The sequence below is a fragment of the Anabas testudineus genome, chromosome 17 (assembly GCF_900324465.2).
Source record: "Anabas testudineus chromosome 17, fAnaTes1.2, whole genome shotgun sequence".
In the NCBI taxonomy this organism is placed as follows: Eukaryota; Metazoa; Chordata; class Actinopteri; order Anabantiformes; family Anabantidae; genus Anabas; species Anabas testudineus.
In genome coordinates this window covers 13,740,299-13,764,415 of record NC_046626.1, presented here as the reverse complement: position 1 = coordinate 13,764,415, position 24,117 = coordinate 13,740,299, and the positions used below count along the sequence as shown (strand labels likewise).

The window sequence follows — 24,117 nt, the reverse complement described above, 5'->3', positions numbered from 1 at the left end:
AGGGCTTGTGTTTTGAGCATTTGCAGTATTTGTGAGAAACTCAACTTTGCAAAATAAAAGTTGCAAAAGAAGCTTAAAATTAACAGACAAGCAGACCAGCGGAACAAACAGCAGTAACACTGACGTGCAAGTCCAAAAGAATAAATAAAAAAAATAAGAGACCAAACCAAGACCACACTAGACACATCTCAACACAGAGGAGACCAAGGACAACCACACATTGAGTCATGACTCAGCCCTGAAACCCTTTGGGGGGGGGGGGATCCTTCCCTCTGTTTGAGAACCAGAGTGGGCCCATAGTGGACCTGCAGACCAACTGCGTCTATACCAAGTGTAGCTTCAGCTGTGTCTTTATCATAGCTGCACTGATAAGGGCTTTTATAGCACGGTACACAAGTTAAAGTTCACAACAGGTTAAAGGGAGAGAAGGGAAAGTGGTTATTTTAAAGAAGATTTCAGAACAAGTAGCTTCCTCCAAGCTTTGACCTGCAAAACCTAGTGGGACATAAAATTATTTACAAATATCAAACAATACAAGTGTCAAAAAAACATCACAATGCATGAACATGTCAAGTTTCTGGTCATGCCTGTGTAGAGAAGAAAGGGTTAGACAAATATAGTAAATATAACGTTACAAAGAAATAAATCATTTCAAAATATTAACCTTCCCACCCCAACACAAATAAAGAGATGAGGTACAGGCACGGACAGACAGAGTGTATGGTCTCACTCAGAACATGAGAAATGTCCACTCATCAATGGAGAAGAGGTAGAGTCTGACTTCAAGTAAACCAACTCTGGTGTTTATATTTTTTCCAACATTTTATTTTTTTAGGATGACTTGTTTAGCTTCTATACAGACACCATACAAAGCAAGTCACAAAGTCACTTCAAAATATTCAACAGATTGAGCCAAACATTGCAGTTCCCACAAAATATAGGATGGACAATAGAGGCATTATTTCATATATTCCTTATATGTATGTACTTTTTATAGAGTACCATTGTAAATAAAATACAATACAAGATATACAGCAGTCTATATTTTCGTCAATCCGTTCATGATAGAAAAGCGATTATGCAAGAGTTCATAATCTCTGTACCGAACCGAAACCGAGAAAGAAATGAAAATAAATAAATGAAAGCAATCAAAATGTGCAAAAATAAATAACATAAAATAAATTAAAGAAAACAAAACGTTGAATTTCACTACATTCATACAAGTCGGTGCAACCCAGTTTCATTTCATCTCTCGTCGAGGTATCACCTCAACACCCTAACACTCTAACCTGATTTTTATGAAGGCCTTCATAAAATGACTCCAAGTTACTCTACTCTAAAATAGCGCTATAATAATACATTTATACCACATGTTCAATTCCATTCAATAGTTCAATACGTCCTGGAAAAATGAAGGAATCAAAGAAAAAAAAAACTGTAGGAAAATCTGAAAGGAAGAACAAAAAACAACTTGGCACCTCTAGTCCTTGAGTCCTCATTTATGGCAAAAGGCAGTGTGATGTCATGTGAGGAAAGGTTGTGTCCTTTGGGTGGCTGGAACAGTTCCAAGAGTGACTTGACTGTACAGCGTGTTTTTGTATGGGGTGTTTGAATGAGAGTGTGGGCGGGGGGGGCGCAGGGGTGGACGGGGCATTTCCAGAAGAGTCCCTACAGTCTGTCTCACGTCGTGATATTTGACAGTCTACTCTGAGTGCGCTCGAACACTCAAAAGGACTCAACTTTAGGCTGCGTTAGATGCAAAGTCCTACGGTTTCCGTATAGTGCAAGTTCTATGCATTACCCTAAATGCGATAAAGCACCCAGGGTAAAGCAGTGACAAGCTTTAAGTCCTCATCCAATAATCTCCTCTATATCAGGATTGGCAAAGCAGGGGGACTCTTTTTTTTTTTTTTTTTTTTTTATAACCGTCATGCTCTTCTAATTCGGAAGGTGTTGGAAAGCCCTTTTTGTTGATGAAACGTTGGAAACAGAAGCACAAATCTGCAAATATTGAAAAACAGTGTCAACAGTGTTTTTTTGTTGTCGTTTTGTTTGCTTTGTTTCATATGTGGAGATCGACTAACAGGTCAAGGGACTAAAAAAACGATGGGAAATGGGAAACAGAATGGCCGACATTAACACATGGACTGAATGAATGGGAACGAATGACATGGGATTAAGTATAAAAAATGTGGAAATATTCTTTGAAATTCCTAAACAGTGTGCTTTTCAACACAAAAAGGGACAGACAGCCTGAAGATATCAGGAAGCCACAGACAGATTACAAAACAGATTGTTTAGTTATTGACCATGGAAGCACTAGGAGAGAAAAATATGAACTGTGCTGACACCTAGTGGCCGAGGACAGTTATGGTAAAAACTGGCTTGAAATGGTTGCGGTTGGTGAGATTGATTTGTGAGTGTGGTGAAAAGACGAAGTGATAAGTTCTTCTGTAGTAAAGCTTTGAGTTTAAATTACTTACTTAAAAAAAAATAACAGGCAAACTAATTTAGTAGTTTAGAAAAAAGGGGGCTTTTCTATTAACTACATGTTTTTGCAGGCAGACAAGATTTGGGCCAAAAATCTGGACCCAGAAGTAATTACTCCGACACTGTTAACTCAATAAAGTGACAAACTGCACGCTGCGAGGATTCTGCCTTAATTAAAGAGTCCCAGTGCCAGTGCCATGAAAGTTACAAACATTAGTTTTTATCCGATTGCAAGTGGACTGAAAACAAATGTTCTTATCTGCAGCATTAGAAGAAAATAACTTGTATGTAATGACTAAAGTAAGTCTGACATTGATCGGTAAAAGCTCGTCTACTGATGACATTAAGGCATATTTTCATTTTCTTCCATTGAGGACTTTTCTTGAAACTCTCAAAATCAACAGAAAGTGGACTACTTACAGGTGTATGGATAGAAAACATGAATGGCTGCCTGATATCAGTGACTTGTGGGACTTTTAGAGAACTTTTTTCTTTTTTTTTAAATGAACAAAGCTAAGAAAGGGACATCCTTAATACTGACGTGTTGATGAAATATTTTCTCTCTCTGTTATTTTGTGGCAAAAAAATGTTGGCAATGCAAGTCTTCCTCTCCTTAGCGAATCGTACTCTTCAAGTGTCACTGAAGAAATGTCGACATCGCCCTGTTAACTTTCCGTCCCCTTCTTCTCCTCCTTCTTTTTCCTCCTCTGCTTCCTCCTCCTCTTTTCCTCCCTCACCCTCCCTCCTCCCACCCTTGGCTCGCTGCTCCTCAGAAGGTCATGAGCTGAAACTCCCGCTCGGCTTGCCACTCCGGCACCCACACTGGGTAGGTGGCGTGCTTCGGCATCTCCATGACGCGGACGGGGAGAGGCTCATTTCTCTGGTGGACATGGTTAGTCACTACCTAGCAGGGGGGGAAGGGAGACAACAAGGGGAGCTAGCAGACAGCCTGTACTGCTCGGAGGCCACAGAGCCTGCGGCTCCCACAGCAGCTGGGGTAAAAGGGTGAAGGCGGTAGGAGAAATAGAGCAAAAGGGGAATAGACAGGGAGGTTAAAGAAGGAGTTAGTTAGAAAGAGATGGATGAGAGAGAAGGAGAGAGGAAAGAAGAAGACAGAGGGCACTAGAAAGAGGGTTAGAAAAACAGGTGGAGGTGGGGAAGGGGTAGATTTACCAGTGAGGGGATTTATAAAAAAGAAACCTCATGTAGCCTGATCTCCGTCTAATAAAGCTCACAGAGTTCTGGAGAAAAACGTAAACTACAACTTTACTTTTGAAAAACCTGAGTCAGCACTGCAGTTAGCTGGGGCTCTGACAATGCATGTTGGCGTTTTTATAGGTACAAACAACCACTCTGTAAAATCGTTTCATTGATTTGAAAAATAATAACATCATGTTTGATCGGATTTCTACAGACCTCCCTGAGCTTGAGGAGTCTGAGGTCTGGCTATGTGAGATTAGGAAAGGCTTAGCAGCAAAGAAGGAGGCTGGTGTGGGAGGGAAGAGAGAGGAGAAAAAGGGGGTGCAGGCTGGATAGAAGAAGAGGGCACAGGCTACAAGTAAAAGACAAGCTTAGGACAGCTAAGGAAATTAGAGTGGTTAGTGCACACATATGCTATTGGTTAGAGCAAAGGGAAAATATGACAGGACATGGGGTAAAGACCAGGCAGACAGGGGGTCGGGATACTGGTGTGGCAGTGAAGCTTGGTGGTCGAAATCAGATTAGGGCCAGAATAGATTTAAGTGGGCTGAGGACTTGGGAGTAATCTAGACTCAATAACATAGTTGGTGCGTAGTTGGAGCATTGCTATCTGGAGCTGGGGCAGTGGAGGGTGCAGGCATGCATTACTAGCAGCTTGTAAACTGGCCATAGGCTGGCTGGGACTTTTAGTTTAGCTTGGTCAGGCAGGAGAAGTGGCATTGGTGGTTTGTTGCTGCCGTCTCTCCCCAAAAGGGAAATCACTGCAAAGAAAGGATCTAGTAAAAATAAGAGGGGTGGGGGAAGGGAGGTCAAAGATTTAGACAGTGCAGAGGGCCCAGTTTGTTATGGGTAAGATGAGAAACTTAATCCATGTGCACTTACTACATCCAATTAGAAACGAAAAAAGGACACGAAAAGAGTTGATGCTTTTTTTCCACAGTGCTTATCTTCGATATTTGCTTTAAGGTTTCATTTTTTTTGGAGCATTTCGGGGAGCTAATGTTAATTCTGTTTAGTCTTTTTCTCCTTTGCCCATTGCGCTGTGTGAACAAGACGCTTTCTTTGCCTGCATCGGAGGCAGGAGAGGTGGCTTGGATTCATTTCGAGCTACCTGTCTCCCTCTGGTGGACAAAGTGTGCTTGACAACATGCCTCCTAGTAGTGTGAGTGGGTGTTGCTTTGCATCAGCTGTCGCATACTTACTGTGAAAATGTTGGAGCGGCGCTTTGACTGCTTGCGGATGGGCGTGGGCGTGTTGGAGGCAGCGATGGTCTCAATGCGCATCTCCCGCTGACTTATGCTGGGGGTGGAGGGAACAGAGGAGGAGTAGTCACTGAATGCACCCCCACCATTGGCCGCCTGGGGAGCGAGAGAGATTAAGAGAAATGGAGGGAGGAAGAGAAGGAGAAAAGAGACCGAAAGTGGAAAAAGGAGAAGGAGTAAAAACAGCAAACAAGCGAGGTCAGTTTAGGATAGATTTGATTTGGGCAATATCAGCAACTGAAATGAAGGCACAACAGTTACACAACGCGGTACCTAAAATTATAGGTTAAAGCTCTTATTTAGATTCAAGTTCCATGAGCAAATGTTTCCTACCTGGTTAATGTGAACAGAGGGAATAGATGCAGCAGGGACTGATGAGTGACTAGGAGAGTTAGGCAGAGATTTACAAGGACCAATAGAGAGCTGCTGCTTTTTCCTCATGGCCACAACCTTCTGGGCAACTGGAGGAGAGAGCGGCAAAGACACATTAACACACGGTTCATTAATCCTCTTTCGACATCAATAATTATCCAACTACTTCTTCATGTTGTTGATTATGGCGCTCTCTTTTTGACAATTCGCAAATGTGTGAATTTTCAAACTTGCAGCATCTATTAGGTATAAATAATTAATAATAATGAGCTGGGTGGTGCTCATGTCACAGTACCTCACCAATGGGCATTTTTGCTATTTTGGGTAATTCCCCTGGGATTACTGACCACTCTGTATGATAGCAGATTGGTAGAAATTTACCATGAGCAGAATACATGTTTATAGCATTTATGACCATATTGATTAATAAAACTCAACAAAAGCTAATTCCAGCCTGGCAAGACAGGTATATAAAGACTACATCTGAATCACCCCAGGTCCTTTGTTTTCCTGTCAGGTAAACATACTGTTAGGTGGCTTACGCATATCTCCTGGGAAAAACTGTACCGATGTTTTCAAGAGATGTAATCACACATGATATTTCCAATTTTTCCTGTCGTTCGCCGCGCTCTATAATATGATGTTAGCCAAATGAGATTACTGCCACCATCTGAACAACCTGATTTGCGATGCAGTCGGTGCGAGCCGTCATTTAAATTACGGCACACTGGAGTGAGAGGCTGGGTGGAGCAAGAAGAAGGGAGGGAGGTGATGTTCATGGATCCGTGACATGAATTAGCACCAAGGGAAAGAGAGATGATTTGAAGCTGTGCTGACAGCTGGGACCATAACACCCGGCTGCCTGCTGCAGCGCGGCTCATAGACGATGAAGGCAAGAGTGATACAGAGCGACTTCTGCAGACAGCCAACACTCCTTCATCTCTTTTAATTATTTCAAATTGGGCTTCAGGAAGCAATTAAGGCAGGGAGGCAAGACAACGTGCGTGTGCATCAGCAGTCAATAAAATGCAAATTGAGCGTTGTGTTACATATTCAGATGTTTTGTGAGGGGATGACAGGATTTCAAAGGAGATGCAGCCTTAGGGTATAATGTGCCAGAGTTGAAGCAGCCAAGTTTCTAAATGACAGTTTCATGACTTCAATTCCAGTATTTCACAGAAAAATTTAGTTTGTAGATGCTTTTAAGAGACATTAAAAGTGTTTTTCACCAGTCATTCACACCTGAATATTGCCAGCGCTGCAGCTTAGAGAATTCCATTTGTATGCAAAACCTACCACATGATTTATCTTCTATTGTGAGCAGTTGTAGAGTTTGACAATAGTTTCTAGTTTAATTGAAAATGTCTGTTGTATCGTAATTGAAGGTTGGTAATGTTTCTCTACTGTTCACAAAGTATACTGCCAATCACAGCTGCTGTGCACACAGCATAAAGGATATTAATGTCTGTGTGAACCCCTCCACATGAGTCAAACAAGCAGACATTTATGCATGTTGCCAGCAATATCTCATGAGCAACATGAAGTACTTTACAATTAGCCTGGGGAGAAGAGGGAAAAGTCATAATTAGTGAATCAACTGTAAGATCCTCACGGTGATGTAATGGTTCTTAGCTTAGCACTCAGCTAAACCAGACCACTTTACTTGTAATGGGAAGAGGGTGAAAAAACTCTGCGTCCTAGCTGTGTTCATCATCATCCATACACTGCTGCTCATTAAAAGCTGCAGCTTTGGTGTTTATTCGAGTAACTGCCAAGAGATTCTATGGGTTTTCCAAACAAACTTCTCAGATTGGAAACTGTTTATCTGAAATGTGACTGGTTTAGATGCTGAAATGGTGGCACAGAACGATCTTGATCTCAATTCATAGCCGCAGGCTTTGTGCTGTACAAATTATTTCAGCTCTAGTGAAACGAACTACAGCAAATCGATGTGAACTGTGCCCTAAACCATCCTCTCGGCCAAGCTACGCCGTGTACTCCTTGTTCAGCCCATGTCCGTGTTTTTAAAGCTCATCTCACCGTCCTGGAAGACTCTCTCCACATTCAGACCATAGGTGGAGCAGGTCTCATAGTATGTGCAGCGCTTCAGGTCATTTGACAACTTTCTGGCCCTCGAGTCATCGATCACTCTGGGGTTGGCGGCGCTGATTGCATCTGAGGGAACAGAGCAAGAACAAAATGATTACTCAAATGTTCACTTTGAAGGATTTGTTGTATAAATTCCATGAAAAGATTCAAACTAACAATATGTTGGTCTATCTTCCCATATGCTTCACCACCCTGTCTGCACTCTTCAGCCTTAACCTCATTAGTTCCTAATTAAGAGCAAACAAGTCACAAATATACTTTTGCCTGAGACTATTTTCAGCTGTGGATTCATACAGACTTGTTTTTACAGCATAAAGGCGGAAATGGCAGTCACTCAAAATAAGCTAGACTGCGCACACGTTCATTGTAATGAAGGACCTTGTCAATCACTGCCACAGTGTGTCTCATTTATGCTTTTTAAAGTTTTTGAAAGTGCGAAGCTCCATTCCACACAGAAATGAGGTACTGCATATCGGGCTACACAGAATACACTTAGTAGTAGAATCAGTTCAGTGTAAGTTTGGATTTCTGTATACACACAGTATGAATACTTGATACTGTTTATATCAGATGTAGGGCAAACACCTTGTGTTCCAACAAGGACCATGGGGACCTCGGCTGTGTTCCTGTAGCTGGATAGGCGCAGAAAGTAATTGTAGACTGTCTGGAAGCTGATCTCATCCTCCAGGCTAAAGACGAAAACCACGGCATCCACCCAGGCAGCAAACTGAGGACAGAGCAGAGTAGAGGAGGTATACTGAAATACAAGCTGCCTCATTATAACACAGAGCATTTACACAAACAAGCAGTTTAATTTACAATGGTTGCTCCACCACCAATGTTTTCTATGTCCATACAAGCATAGCTGTGTTACATCACAGGCGAGGTAATATTTTGGTGGGATAACAGTATGAAAAAACACACACACATACACATATATATAGCATGGTTTGCAATTTTTCATGTGTTGCAGGCAACGTTTTGACTGAAGTTCACAATAACAGACAGAAGGGGGCAGTGTAACAACAGCCACAGTACATTTAATGGCTTGTTTGGAAGCAAAGGGGCAGTACTAGCTGTAATGGCAGTGAATGATTAAACACTACTACTGAATTCTTATCCCTTTTCGTATTCCCACTGCTATCATGAACTAGGAATCTTTATATTTTCTGCATCATATACATTCATAATCTCTGCGAACTTTATGATGAAATGTTACGAGGTTTCCCCCTGAGCAGAGGAAATCAATCCAAATCGTAATCCAGCATATAAAGAGGAGGCTCAGTAGAGCCCAGAGTAGTAATAACAGTGACAATTGAGCGATAACTATTCCCCCATACTGCCCGCTTCTTCATTCAGCTTTCACATAACGCCCAGACTCCCATAGGGAATGAATGGCAAATCAAGCTTCCAAGCCACAACTCTGTTCAGCCTCCTGTGAGTGGGAACATAATGGAGGCCTTTAATTATGCCACTAATTATACAGGCAGCTGACAAGTGAGCCAACTCATTTCTATTCCCTAATCTCACTGAGCGTAATGCAAGCGTAAATCGGAGCGTTGCCAGGCCAGGTATCAGCAGCTGGTAATGGAAACGCACAGTAAAGTCACACTGAGCTCACATGTGACAAGGAACAGTGAATCTTGTGAATGAAGCCTGGAGGAAACCTGCTTGTGTTCGTAAGCGCCGTGGGTTATCTTTTTTACATGTATACTTATTGATTTTTTTAAATCCAGACAGCAGATAACTGAACTGAAACAAGAGTGATAATCACAAAATAATTCAAACTTAAAGATGTCACGGTGGGAGAGGTACAACACATGAAAGTACATGTTACAAAAGCTCATTCATTTTGCATTTTGTTCATGACCTGTGGTTGATTATTATTTGTTTTTGACATAGTTTTTTCTCCATGTTCCTCTATGTGAAGCCTTTTGTTTGTGATTGATGCTTCTGTTTTTTCTGTTTTCTGATTGATGAAGTTTTACACTTTATTTCAGGTATATTGTTTAAGCCAGTGGCCTATTAACCTCTCTATTCACTATTTTTTTCTAATTTCTTATGTTTTAGTTTAGTTTTTTTTTTTTTTTTGTTCTTCTTTCACATGCGAATTATAAAACTAATAAATAAACTAATACTCAAGTTTTGAAGCATACTACAAAGCTGGCTCAGTAACTACAGTATAGTTGAATCAGTCTACTAAAAAGAAAAGCAACATTCACACTCATTTGACACCTAATAATATCCAATAATTACTATTCCTTCAGTTCTGGTTTGTTTGCTGCCAACTCTGGAAGAAAATAAAGCTAGTTAGCAGATAAATGCTCTGCTACGTTCACCAGCTCTCTGCTAATTGTTTCTACCATTTGGTGCTGGGCAGTTAGTGCAAACTGTTTTTATCAGAGCTTTCTTACTCAAACAGCTGCTGCTGCATCTGGTGGGGGTGTGAGAGTGAAGCACAAAAGTAAATTAGTAGGCTTTAATACTAAAACAATGAGATGAAAAACGCTAAAATGCTGCAAAGAGCTGAGAGTAATTGTGGAGCTCAGTCATACGTCTGTGTGAGTGACACCTTTCACATCATACGTAGTAATTTCAGCAGAACAGTACAGTTTGGAGTTGCATGTAGTTCTTTTGCTATGTTTTTACTCCACCACTTGTTTATTTTATAGTTGGCTTTATAGATTCAGAACATCGGGCATCATTAGTACATGTGTGCAAATATGAAATGTGTTTTTCAAGAACTGGACAACAGGGTAATCCAGATGCTGTGCAATCAAGGAAAAGCAAACAAACAAACAATGAGTCATTGAGTATTTGCTTTAATAAGTTCGGACACTGTAAAGTGTTGGGACAACAGTCCCTCATACAGCATGGTTCAAGAACGACTGAGGATAAGATTCTGATGGCTGCTCTGTCATTGAATAGGGTTTGATTACCAGGAAGCCTATGAAACAATTTATTGCTTTTCTGCTTTTCCAAGCCCCCATTACGACTCCAATATTCCCCAGCCACCCTTCACTTTCCCATACCGTTTCCCACACACTAGGGCGATTAGATGCTGTGTGTCTCTTTGACCACCAAAATGATTTTGGCTCTGCTCTCTCATTGATCTGTTGCTGCATCTTAAGTGCTTCTGGTACAACAACCACAGTAATCTGTTCCACTGTTTCAAACAGTCCTGCAGTGAGGTGATGGTCTGTGTCTGAACAGTTCCTGTCTGCAGACAGATCAGCTTTAGAGTCACTTTTTAGGATCTTACCTGCAATTCTGGAGGCCCTCCTTCATCTCTGATCAGAAGAAGGTAGCTCTGTCCATCCACAACAATTTCCTTCTTGAACCGTCCACCTGAGGATAAGAAATTTATCATAAGAGTTTATCTAAGGTCACTGCTTTAATATAAGACACATCTTTCATTATTTAAAATAAAACAATGCAGTAAATTATATGTACTAAATAAACCAAAACGTTATATGAAGACACAGCTTATGGCTCCTGAAAGTTTAGTGAGATTTGCACGTTTGAGTGTGTGTGTTTTTTTTTTTTTTTTTGTATTTAGACCCTTCAAATATGTTATATGCTGTTAAAAACGTAAGCCCACAGGAAGCCAGGTCTCTCTGGAGCCAATTACGTGGGTAAGAATTTGCCATTTAGTGTGTCTAATGCACATCTGCTGAGGGAACCAGTTCAGCACTACAGTGGCTGCATTGCACAAGTTCTGGAAAGGCCCAACTTTCACTTAACAATCATCAGGCCACATTTTCTTCTACACTCATCCACATGAGCTGGAGTGTGTTTTACAGCCTTAATAACAAACTAGCAACATAGACTTGTCAATGAAATGAGACAACTGGAATCATTTTAGAGCAGATACTTAAAGAGAGGAAAGGAAATTATTAGAGAGATAATATAAGATGCTAGAAACTTGTCTTTATTCTGAAGTGGTGCGCCTCAGGTCGCACAATGTCCACCGATTATTACAGAGAAACTAACACTGAGTCCCCACACAGCCTTGAGTGTCTCTCCCTTTTTCTCCATTTCTTTTATTATACAAATACATATACCTTGCCGCTAGCAAAGCTGGCTGCAGATAAAGAAGAGACCAATGGGAGAACTACGCCATAAACTCGATTTTGCATATCATTTGAATAGTTTACGATTTTCTGGAGATTAAAAACATTCAAATGAGTTGTGGTAGGCTAGAGATATCCCTGGGAGTGAAAACTGTGCCTTATGAATACAACGATATGCTGAAAGCAATTTGACAAAATTGAATAACGCACAGATTTGAGAAGGCCTAAGCATGATTATGAAATGTGTAAAGTAATTATGCTGAAGACGACAGATGTTCAAGCACAATAAAATTATATCTATGACATTTTTCGACAAATTTCATAAGCAGACACGTTAGCTAGGATCTTTAAACTATTGTATATATGTAGAGTATACAGTGTAGCTGTATTAGCAATACGGATCTGACATCACAGAAGAGCTGTATAGTCCAACTGCAGCCGGGAATTTTTATTAGGTGAGCATTATTCCTGTCTCAGCAAGCGATGCACATCCACTTGAGCCACACTTCTACCCTTTTAAGTCCACTTTGGCCTGCTTGGCAAATGAGGGATTCTCCCAGCCTTTTACACGGGCTCTCAAGACTCTGCTGGATGCTGGTTGTGTAACAGAGAGAGAGATTCATGCACCACCAGCCTTTTTTTTTTTTTTAACTGAAGTCACAGAGCTTTGGAGATTCAGACTAACTATGTGTCTGTATGTCTCTGAATCCTGTTGAAAAAGGCAGAGAAGATGAATCGACTCTCATTACACAGTGAGAAACACTAGATCACAACGGTACAGAACACCAGGGATTTGCTACAATATGCAGTTTAAATGGAAGTTAGCAGCATGTACAACAGTCTGAAAACCAGAATCTGTGCTCAAATGATACAGATGTGCTGAAGACACGCGTTGAGTTTGATGTAAACATTTCAGTTACATAATCATCCAAGACACTGTTGTTTTTATTCAGAGCTGTGCCAAATATACATCCAAAGAGAAAGCCAGTGATGTGAACACATGAGGCACGCTACCACACTCCTGTCTTTGTTTTACACGATTAAAAGTAATTATGAATTATTTGGACTTCTTGTTCAATCTCGCATAAAAAAGAAGTGACTAATAACCTCGCAGACAGCCTACAGAGAGACGGTAAGTTTGTAGGCACGGTTAACACGCAGTAAGCATACTCTGCTTACACGGAGGCTTAGACCTTGACACTGAGCCACAATCCAACGGAGCTCCATCCGGTGTTGCCATGGCAACACACCCCAGTACCTTTTTTCAGATATCATAGCAAAAGCGCAGGAACAAAACACTGAAGAAACAGCCACGGGTGAACCGTCCTCTGCTGGGCAGTGCTTCAGCAAATGTAAATACCCAACGTAGTGTAAAGCAAGTGTTAGAAAACAGAAAAAGAAGTGAAACAGCTGCAACATGTATGATACACTGCATCACGCTGACTCGCAGGAAATTAAAGGGACACACACACACACACACACATATCTGACGCGCACATATGTCGCGTTGATAACAGCAACAGTGTTCAACCCGTTTTTCCCGCATTTCCACCATTGATTTCTCAAGGACTAATTAAGCTGTGTGGCTTTTTCTCCCTTAGTGCAGCAAAATACCAGAAACTAATTATGAGCTTTGTGTCTCATCCTCACTATAATTACAGCAAAATGAAACACTGCAAACCCCTTAAAGATCATCAGTTAACTTCGGGTTTGCCAACATCTTTGTGGTGTTGAGAGAGGGTGACTTACATTTCAGGCCAGAAGGGGGCATTCTCATTATCATTTAGCTGATAAAAAGAAAAAAATCTGATTTTCAAATCTCAGCGAGTTAATTAAAATTGAAAGGGAACGCCTTTCTGGAGAACTGGACTGGTTAAGCTGGCTTGTTCTCAATCAGAACATCCAGGAAGTACAGTTTATAGATTTGATAAAAAGGTTTCGTTTACAGTTCAACAATAATTATCCGGTTTAGTTTGGTTTTCATGTTTTAGTAAAGAGTAATCCTCAAAAACCTAATACAAAAAACTTATTATACAAAGCTTTATCATTATCTCACCAGTTTTAGTGGAGTGGGAGTAAAATAGGAAATTTATAAACTGAACCAAGCCAATTGTCAAATTTGGAATCCAAAAGCTTGAGATAATTAAACACATAACATTTTAATATAAAACAATGAGAAAAATACTCTCATAATGAGAGCACAACATTTATTGTAAGGTGAATTATCAGTGTGACATTAAGTCTATAAGAGCCACATTTAACACACTAAGTTTGTCTGAACCTTTGTGTTTTGAATATCTGCTATGTTTGAAATCACCTTCTGACCCTCCCTTCCAACAAACTCTTACCTTCAGGTGACTCCTCCTGCACATATGTGCCTGTCAAGTACCGGTGGACCAGGGCAGACTTCCCACTGGAGAGATTTCCCACAATGCCCTGCAACACCAGGAGCAAAATACTGTGATTATTAGGCCTACTGAGAGGCATGACATACCAGGTACAAACCACAACCACCTGACAAAAACATTTGCAGCACAGGGTACTTTCTAAAGCTTTCAAGCTTGCTGAGCAAGTTTATCTGCTGAGTAACGTGTCAAAAAGCTGTCAGTGGGATCAAAAATATAGTAAGTGGACCGTGTGTCTAGAGTTTCCAAGGTCAAGGGAGACGCTCATTTGCGACTGTAGTTTTGCAGATACTAATTCATTTTCTACTCCTTGTGTTTAGTTTTTACTCCAACGCCATTTAAGAGTGGATAATGTTAAAAGCAAGCCATACATTTGCCTTTTTTAATTAAAAAAGTTCCCGTTTGGCTGACAAGCACCAAATCTTAGTTGTACAGGTTTCCTTGAATGCACTAAGGAAACAATTACAGAACAGTTTCTACTCCCAGCAGCCATACCATTAGATCCTGACTCATAAATCAAAGGCTGACACATCAGTTTCTATTATCTTAGAACATACTTATACTGACATATATGTATGAGACTAGGTCAATTTAAATTTGTCTCTAGGTACAGAACAAAAAAACATCAAAACTATGGTTTGGTACTTTTTGCTGGCTATGTGAGGTGAAAACACTATGAGGAGAGTCCTCCAACATACATCAGTGTGGTTGCAATCTTTCCTCTCCCTGGTGTCTAGACCAGACCTAACTGCTGTGCCTTTAGGGTGATGCATGATGGAGGGTGGGCTGATGATGCCAGCATGTCTGGGAAGAACAAAGACTGCAACGTGCCTCATCTCCTCCCTCTCCTCCTCCTTCTCTACCCACCATTGCCCTCTTCTTCTTCAGATCATTAGTGGGTGTTAAAGTCAGGTATGGTTCTAATTATAGGGATGTTTGAGGCACAAAGAAAGGATGTGTTTAAGGCCTTTGCCTGACTAGTATATATATATATATATGTCATAAGACTCCCCAGCAAAATAAACTATGAATAAGCTTTTAAGTTAGTAAAAGTTGTAGGCTGTGTGTCGCGAAAGCTATGAGTCAACAAAAACGACTTTGAATGCACCACACACTCTGTATTCCTGTTGTTTTAACTGTTCATGAAATCAAATTGCTGTATCAGCACAACTCCAGTACAAAACCTTTACTCCTCTTTGTAGATGTGGGAATGTTAAAGTGTTTGATGATCAAAAGATGACATTAAGTAAAGCCTGACTAAGGTCATCATTGCAAAACAGTGACAAAACAGTATTAGGGTTCAGCTCACAGTTGTAGCAGATGTCTTAGAGATTATGCCACGTGATCATGATCGTCTCTTTCAATGTGTAGGAAATGGTTTGATTCCATTTTCAATGAGTATAAAAAGGAGAAACTCATTTGGCTATGATATAAAAAGCTTCTGAGACATATGACCACTTCTTTTGAGTGTGACCTTGTCGCTGATCACGAAGTCTTTGAAAATCGTCAAAGGGCTATAGCAACACTTATTCACTCTTTCCAGGTCCATTTAACAAACCCCTGTGTGGAAGCACCCAATTAACACCTTGGAAATATAAAAGGAAACAGACGCACTGAAAGTGTTTGAAAACAAAAAAGCAAGTTTGCCTTTGAGATCCCTGTGCATTTCCCACTTTTCATTTTATTGAAGTTTTCTCTTTAGCAAGGTGCCACAATGAATTCACCTAGCACAGAAATATTATATCAGCTGGCAGAATGGTGGAGTACAGTTTTTCATGGCTGCTAGTCTTTATAGGTGGAAAGCATTAAATCATGTGAGGATGTTAGCTGTGCGTTTGGCAGCGGCTGTGTGTGCACTTCACTGGCGGGTGGGATCAGACCCAGGATGTGTCACTAGTCTAGCCCAAAACTGTCACTCATCTTGCGTCCTACTGCAAGCTACCCTGCATCTCCATGCCAACGCATCTCATTAAAAATCACCGACGATGTGCCAAGGAAAAGTCCAGCCAATTTCTCCACTGTTCCCTCTCATGTAAAATGCAAAACCAGTATTACATGGACAGAACATGTTTTCCACTGACATTTAAATTTATCGGGGTGAGTTGACAGAGGGACTTTTAGAGATATGGAGAGTTACTCACCACTTTCAGCTCTGGCACTGACCGACTCAATGTCCATTCCTGGCTGTTGACGAAAGAGTCTGAAAAGAAAAGCACAGACAACAAAAGAAATAAATTAAAGCTGTTAGAGTCCCATTTGACCCCTGCTGCTATTAATATGGCATTACTAGTATTCCAAAAATAGATATCTAACTTTACAGCTGAAGTTTACTGACAATGTGTAATTTATGCAACACGTTTTACTGTAGATTTTCCATCTGTACTAGTTTGGCATAGTATTGATTACATGTTGACTCACTGGGGAACTGATTTCTGTGCTATTTTCCCCAAAGAATGTTTTTAATACAATTTCATCTTTACCTATTTCTGTCACTCAATGTGACTAATGGTTTAGAGGTTTTCCAAAAACAAAACAAAACAAACAGCTAAACACAAATTAGAATGGATTAAACTAGACTAGGTTAGATTACTAGTTTGAATATTAGATACGTTTAGACTAATTACAGTTTTAAGGATAACTGCAATGATAAGGAATAATTTGTAAAAATGTATCTGATTGTATATTGATACTGAAAGTATACTGGTCATTTGAATAAATAATAAAATTATACTTAAAAACTGCTTTTGTTGTTGAGCATAATTCATTTTTTTATGTTCAAACATAATTTTTTTAACTTGAGAATTGAGAGACTCTGACACTTCATCTATAAAATAATAATCTGCTGATAAATGAATAGAATTAATTGCAGGTTGAATATGTAAAACATTCAAAGAAACAAGTCTGTAAATATTCCTCTAGCACATTTCTAGTACTGATTATGTATTTACAACTTATTAAACACACTAATTCCAAGAAGATAGGTGGTAAATACAAACTATACAGGGTCTATCAATATACGTTTCAACACAGTGCAATCCCTGAAAGGGATTAGCTAGTCCATGACAGCTATTATCAGGCGTGATTCAACTTGTTTGGGTTTTCAGTGACATTTGGAGACTTTGACTAGATAATAGTGCTTTGAAAAGGGCAGTGGGAAAGAGCACTATAAAGAACAATGCAAACCCTCAGAACTAAAACAACAAATGACAACCCCACAAGCTGTGCCTGTTTCCCACAGAGATGGAGTACACTGCAATGTGTCATAACAACTATTACAACAAACACCACCTTCCTGTTTTGGATCGTGGCTTTCTCACCATCTGAACCCCCAAGAAGCAAGAGAGTAGACTCTGCCTCCAGGCAACAAGGTGTGTAATACCAGAAGAACCCCCCCCCACACACACTGCTTACCCATGTCTTAACCACAACAATCAAAGTGTTCATTCACCAAACAAGCTGCCATCTTTAGAATAAACCTGTTTATTGCAGCAACAGTGGTCTCCCTTTGTGTTTTAGGCAATAATTATATGAGAAGTATGACAGCGTAAATGGTGAGGTATACAACACAATTGTATTTCCTCTGTCTGAAGATAAAATGTATGCTAAAAGCATGTATGACTCACAGCTGAGTAGACCTGAGCCAAAAATTCCTTTACCTATTACAATTACAGTAAAAAAAAAAAAAAAAAACAGCTTAAATGTTTACTTGTATCTGACCTCAATTTCCAAAGAGCCTCGTGCTGCTCTGGACGGTTCACTTGTTACAACTGAGGAGGAGAGCACGTCCCGAACAGAGGGGCCTTTCACCACACATCGTGTGGAGCACAGCGGCCTTTAAACAGCACGCCTCACGTTAAACCCTCTCAGTGTTAGTTTGACATGTCAGGACATGAGTGAAGACACCCATCTGATTCAGGTTTAAAGAGCAGGAAACGAAATGCAGGTCACAGCACTGCGATTCAAACGTCAGATAAGACTGTTGCCTAATTTTCATTTTGTACACACACATTATTGTCCAATACATTCTGTACTGTACCGTAACGATTTGTATCTATATTATGTTATTGTTCACATAATTTGAGGGTTGGGAATGAAATAACAGTCAGAACTAGCAATTAGACGAACAGATTGAAAAGTTCCAGTCTCTGCTGTCGTACACACACAGTCACTAAGTAGAGAAGTAAACAGATACGCAAGAGCAATATTTAAAAAAATAAACTAACAAAAAACAGCCAGATGCACAAATGTGCTCCTTTCATTTGGCCAGTCCACATAATCAGCCTTTCAAAGAGGGACACATTAAAATAAGGCCAGTCAACAGATACCCATGCAGGGAAATTAAGAGTCATCAAAGGCCAACACAGAAATAGAGTTGTTAGCTGCTGAGAAGCGCTGCATGTCTGGTACAGCCCATTCCCTTGCCAACATACCAACACCGCTTGTGTTTTCAAGGACGCAAAAACAGAAAAGCGAAGAAAGGAACAGGAAATGAGGAGCTTTTACACAAAAAAATTGGACACCCGCACATTTTTCACATTACAAATCCTTTTAGGAAATGATTTGACATAGGTCGTCTCACCAACACTCTCTGCCTTAACAAAATGCCAATGGACGTTTTTCCAAAGTTTTTCCACCCTTAGAGCAGATACAGTAGAGTTGGGCGCCCTGTTAAAAAGACTCAAATTGAATCCATGTGCTCTGTGTTAAGCCATTCTTTAAATGTGAGCGTCCACAGATTACAGAATGCCTATGGAAACAGAAAGCTCCAGCATTTGTGATGCTTAGAGAGGACACCAAGGTCTTTGTCTCTGTGAGGAGAAAACTGTGTTGCCAGCTTGTTTGTCAGCTTTTTCACTTCAGTGCTCATGTCTACTCAGATAAAACTGGTCATTCAGTCTGAGGGTAGTGAAGCACAATCCCACCCGCCCAACCCCACTTATTCCATTTCATGAGAAAAGAAAATGCAGTGTGGGCAGAAAACCTGTGCACATGGTTATTTGAGTTGAAGTGCATGTGCATACATGCATTTCTATGTGCAGTGATTCTGAAGTGGTTTTTGGAATCAACCTTGAGGTCTAAACTTCCACAATAGTTCTGACTGATTTTCCAACCATGCTTTCCCACTGTCATAAATTACAGAGAGAGAATTTAGCTACCAATTAGTAAGTCTACTTCCCTCATTTGCCAACCTCATGAGCAACCAACATTCCTCATTTCACTACTTTTATCATGCATGTCTTTACAAAATGGCCTGTAGCATCTTTCTTTGTGTGCTGCTCTCCGGTCTCAGTGAGCAAAGCCGTCAATTGTTGTCCCAAACACAAGCCCGATATTCTATTAAATGAGGTAAGTGACAAACAATCAACAGATAACAGGGTTAAAATCTGCTATGCCAGTCTACTGTGGCCTGAATAGTCTGCCCTACTTACGGCTCTTAAAGCCTTGTGTTGTCTGCAGGCAGGCATTGATCATTGCCTGAAATGAAATTGGACTTTCTGGCTCAAACAAGACTCTCATCAAACAAGAGATTTGCAAATTGGTTTTTTGAGAAGTCTTGCAGTACAATGCCCAGGTTGATTGACTCAATTTGTGGAGTTAAGAGAGGAAGTGTCAGATTTAGCTTTATCTTCCCTGCTACACGTAACAGTTCAAGAGAACAAGCTGACAGACACAATTAACTATGACTTAAGGAAGGGAAGTGAATCCAAAATGTGAGAGCTATGGATTGCAGACCCCTACTCAACAGTTTGCAGGTTTGTTGGTGAAAAAGCCAACTTGTTCCTAGACAGAGAACAGCAGGATGCTGCTCACCTACTGAACCACTATTTCGAAGAACAAAATGCACCCAGGCTGAGTGGCAGATGCTCAAATACAAGTTATGTTCAGTTTTTAACAGATTTCCCTCTGCTCATGCCCAGACTGCGTATCAGTCTGTGAATATTCAATATCTCACTATCTCCCCATGTCTACTGCAGCAGATGAGAGGGCATTGTCACTGTATAACTGTTAGCGCAAAGTTCCTTGAAGTGTCTGTCTGGAACATAGTTACCTCCTGGGAGTTTGGCTGACCTACCTCTGCTGGAATGAAGATACATAAACAAATGCACCTTCTAAATTAATTTTCAATGTGCAGCTTTTTAAGCAGAGAGGCAGACTCTGACTGCAAAGTGAAGCTTATACAGGAAATTCAGAGGAAGTGGTATTAAATGAGACAGCAAGAAAAGAAGCGAAGTGAATTCCATCCTCATGACTACATTTCATGTCAGATTCAAGGAAAAAAAAAGGATAGATCACACACATGGAAGATTTTCTTCAAATTGTCATGATAGCAAGTCAAGGCAAGTCAGAATAAATACGCATCAGTGAGCACTTTTCTGTCTGCTCACTGACACCTTACACTGAGGCTTATTACAGCTTTGCTTCTACAGCCCCATTCCTAGTATTTCTACCTGCTCTAGAGAAGTGCATGGCTGACCACCTACTCCTTATAACCAGCAGTGCCTCCTCCAACCCGAAGACCCCTGGAGAGCCCCTATCTCAGCACAGGGTTAACTGATCACTCATGCATCTTCAAGCATGACGAGGTGGCTTTTGTTCATCTACAGGTGGGGGTGGGGACACAGACTGCACTCTTTAAACCTCTTACCTAGTTACTTCTTTTACCCGACAGCCTCCCTCACACACAAGTTATCATCAGGACACACTGAACTTAGTGTGTTCAGGTGTATGTGTGTGTTTAGTAGTAGGCGTGCTGGGCTTGAGCTTTCAGGATTTAATTTAGGTGCAAGCACTTAAGCAGGTAGCAACAGGCACAGAGTCCCGCCCAGGGTATTGAACACCTAACTTTGCTCAGGCTGATCGGCACACCTACATTCCTAATGGCTGACTGACTCTGCAGTGTCCACAAAGTAATAGGTATCCTTGGTTACATGTCTTGTGTGAATACAAATAGACCCAAGAGATCAACAGTTTACCTCGGGACCTTTTTTAATCTTTGCTTTGCTGGTTCAAAAGTGGCCCTAATGAAAATGAATAACAGATATGCGCTACTTCACATTAGCAGAAGCCATTAAGCCGTCAGAGATGGCTAATTAGGTCTGCGTGCAAAGGTGTGAAATTGGAGTTTGACGCACCAAGCGTAGCAAATCACAGCTAATACAGATAGTTACAAATATTTGCTTCTCTCTGCCTGTTCTTCCAGGCAACTGGACAAATACACTCCACCGTCAAAGTTAACCTTTAAACACAGTGCTTAAGTCATCTTCTTCCCATCATTATAGCATGTAAGCCCTCTTAATTTAGCCCTGCTAGGCTGCCAAATGCATCCCCATTACAGCCACTAACTGCTTTAATGCTACTGCTTTAAGTTGTGTCTCTGTGAGGCCACACAGAGCATTATCAAGACTCCCATGCCCTGTGTTTGGGTAACGCAGAGGCTGTACAGGGACTGTGTTATACCACAGTTAGACCACTATAAAACAAGCTATTATACTTTCTACTTATCAATCAGTAGTGATTTGAGTTCACTATACTTACCTACTCATTTACTGAAATCTTATGTAAGGCAAAGTAAGTGCATACAAACAGGAGATTCAGACATGAAAAACAGTGGAGGAATAAAGTACTCAAAATAGAAATTCCACAAGGACTTTCTGAAACCAGAGGTTTTTGAATACCATCCAAACTCTCAATTCCCCATGTGTTTCTCATTTGCCTGTCCTTAAAAAAAAAAAAAAAAGCACACTGTTGGTTTCTGTTGGGCTGGAACTCAAGAGCAAGGGGCTATAAATGGAGAACTGAGCTGAGAAATAAATTCAGCAATCTTGCTGGTCTTACCTTGACCTTTTTGTGAGTCAATGCCTGTCAGAGTCTCTATGGTGACTGGCTGTGACTTATTATTCTCAGGCAGGGATTCCTGGCTGGTGTCTTTGCTCTGGGACTGCTGAGAATCTGTTTTGCCACTGTATGGCTGCTCTTTTCTCCTGAAACGCTTTGCTATTAGCTGCCATATGCTAGGTTCCTCCTGGACAGGTTTGGATGACAGTTTTGTTGGACAGAGGGGTACCTCCATCACCTTGACCTTCCCCTTGCTGTGGTACTGAATGTACTGCATTCCTCCCTCTTCTGTTTGATCACTGGAAGTTGGAAGAGCTCTTCCTGTGAGATACGAGAAAGGCCGTGGAGGCAAACTTGTCTCGTCAACAGTACCTTCGCCATCAGACCCTAATGTAACTTTTTCCGGGGGCCGGGACTTTCTGATTCGTAGACTAAAGCTCCGTCTCAAGGTGCTAAGTGTACTTTTTGAACCTTCAGATTTGCTGGATTTTGGAGAAGATTTAAAATCTTTGTCACCGTCTTTCTCCTTGCTCTTATCTTGACGTGCTTTCCCAAACAGCTTCCAACGGAAGCTCCCTTTAAGAAGGCCTCCTCCATCGCTCCCCATGTGGCTGCAGCTCCTCTGGCTTTCTATGTCATCATCAGAACCCCTCTTTCTTAGCTCCAGTACTGTCATGCTGACAGGCCTGGGCTTCCAGCACCTCTGGCGGACCCTTGGGGTCACCTCTGTAGGGACCAAAGGCCACTGAGCCACAAAAGAACTGAGGCCATCCACTGCCCTCAACTCAGCCTTCCTGCTCCTGGCCTGCTGGTTGTTTTCTAAAACGTCCCCCCTCTTGAAGGGTTGCTGGGTCTGGTGCTCTAACAGGACTGGGCCTGGGCCTGCCAGCATGCAAACACTCCTGGGCCTCCCCAGCTGTCCTTCTTGTTCAGATTGCGAATCTCTTCGATGCTTGGTTGGGTCGCCATACATGCTCACCGTTCTCCTGCCAACTGATGCTTCATCCTGACTCGGCCTTCGCAACACAGAACGCGGCAGAGAGCTGTGTCCTGAAACAGTGCCATGCTCCCCAAAAACAAGACCTTTCGCACGAAAGGTTACAGATCGTAGCCTTGAGCTCCGAATGCGTTTCTCCTCAGTTTCTGTCTGAGCAGCTAACCCTGCCAAGTCTCTGCCTTTCTGTGAGTAGTTACTAGAGGGATGTTTTGAAAACCTGTTGGTCTTCATTTTTCCCTCCACCTCCTCCAACTCCTCCTCATTCTCTTCCACAACCACCTCCTCTCTTCGTCTCCCAGCTCTAAGTGTGCAGCTCAGAGAGGGCCACCTGTCGGGCTCCTGTCTTGCCCTGCCCGGCCTCGGGCTGTTCTCCATTGGCACTATACTAATTATCTCTCCTCTTGGCTGACAATTCTCCACCAGGGTGTGGGTGACCCGGCCCATTCCCTGTTTTGACACTGCAGCATCTTCTGTTTCTTTCAGTATTACAGAGATGTGATAAACTGTTTTCCCTTGTTGTTGCTGGTTAATAGCTGTGCTCTTTAGGGTCGCATCCACTGTCCCACTGCTGAGGAACAGCATGGCACTTCACTCCACCTGAGTCACACATAGATCCTCATTCACACAGCAATACAAGTGCATAGTGCAGGCAAATGTTCCATTTCTGCACCGGAGTTGTTGAGATTCAGCTCATAAAGTCCCTCATGTTGAAGACTGAATTCCTATGCCAGACATAATCCTTCACCTTTGACATGGGAAAAAACTTCAAACAAGTTAGTGCAAAGCCTCGCTGCCACCTGCATCCTCTTGCTCCTTTACCCAGCAGACTCACACAGGCATTTAGGTGGTTGCTTCTTTCTCCCCACACTTAGTTCTACATGTCCTGCACAAACAGATAAACTAAATAAAAACAGGTTATCCTCTGCTTGTTTTACAACAAAGTCTTATCTGTAGTAAGTGCAAAAGTTGCAACTTAAAAAAACTGAATCATCCTTCCTCTTTGGCAAGTTACGAACTGTGAGCAATCCTTGTTGTTGGCAGTGCAGACAAACCCCTAATCTCTGAGCTCTTGCCATGCAGAGCATGAGGGAGTGTGTCTCTGTTTGAACTTTCAGCTGCCTTCCAACCCCCAGGATGCATGGAAAACAAGGAGTGGATCCCATGAGCATTAAACACGCCCTCCTGATTTCTACAGTGCTGCTAGTAGCCCCCAGAGACAAACCCACAAAAGTGAACATGAGAGTGAGTGAAAACTGCACTGATTACACACTGCTATGATCACCAAAGACTACAATCCACAACAAACAGTTATGAAAGGACACTTTGTGTGGCAAAGCATGAAAGGGGATACTTTTCTATGTTCAGTGGAGAAA

The 24,117-nt window shown here is 41.4% G+C and overlaps 1 protein-coding gene across 3 annotated transcripts in view; it reads right to left on the bottom strand.

Annotated features, from left to right (window-relative positions):
* The window catches only part of agap3 (ArfGAP with GTPase domain, ankyrin repeat and PH domain 3), a 101,105-nt gene that overhangs the window by 39,565 nt on the left and 37,423 nt on the right, over positions 1-24,117 (bottom strand). For 2 of the 3 annotated variants that reach the window (XM_026374244.2, XM_026374245.2), the window contains exons 2-8: positions 16,053-16,111; positions 13,855-13,942; positions 10,696-10,781; positions 8,019-8,160; positions 7,365-7,499; positions 5,286-5,413; positions 4,893-5,048 (exon numbers count right to left, since the gene is read on the bottom strand). In XM_026374244.2, the coding sequence (XP_026230029.1) occupies positions 4,893-5,048; positions 5,286-5,413; positions 7,365-7,499; positions 8,019-8,160; positions 10,696-10,781; positions 13,855-13,942; positions 16,053-16,111 (794 nt within the window). Of the gene's footprint in view, positions 1-4,892; positions 5,049-5,285; positions 5,414-7,364; positions 7,500-8,018; positions 8,161-10,695; positions 10,782-13,854; positions 13,943-16,052; positions 16,112-21,747; positions 23,801-24,117 lie in introns of those variants that run through there. The other variant, XM_026374243.1, reaches the window with a different exon arrangement.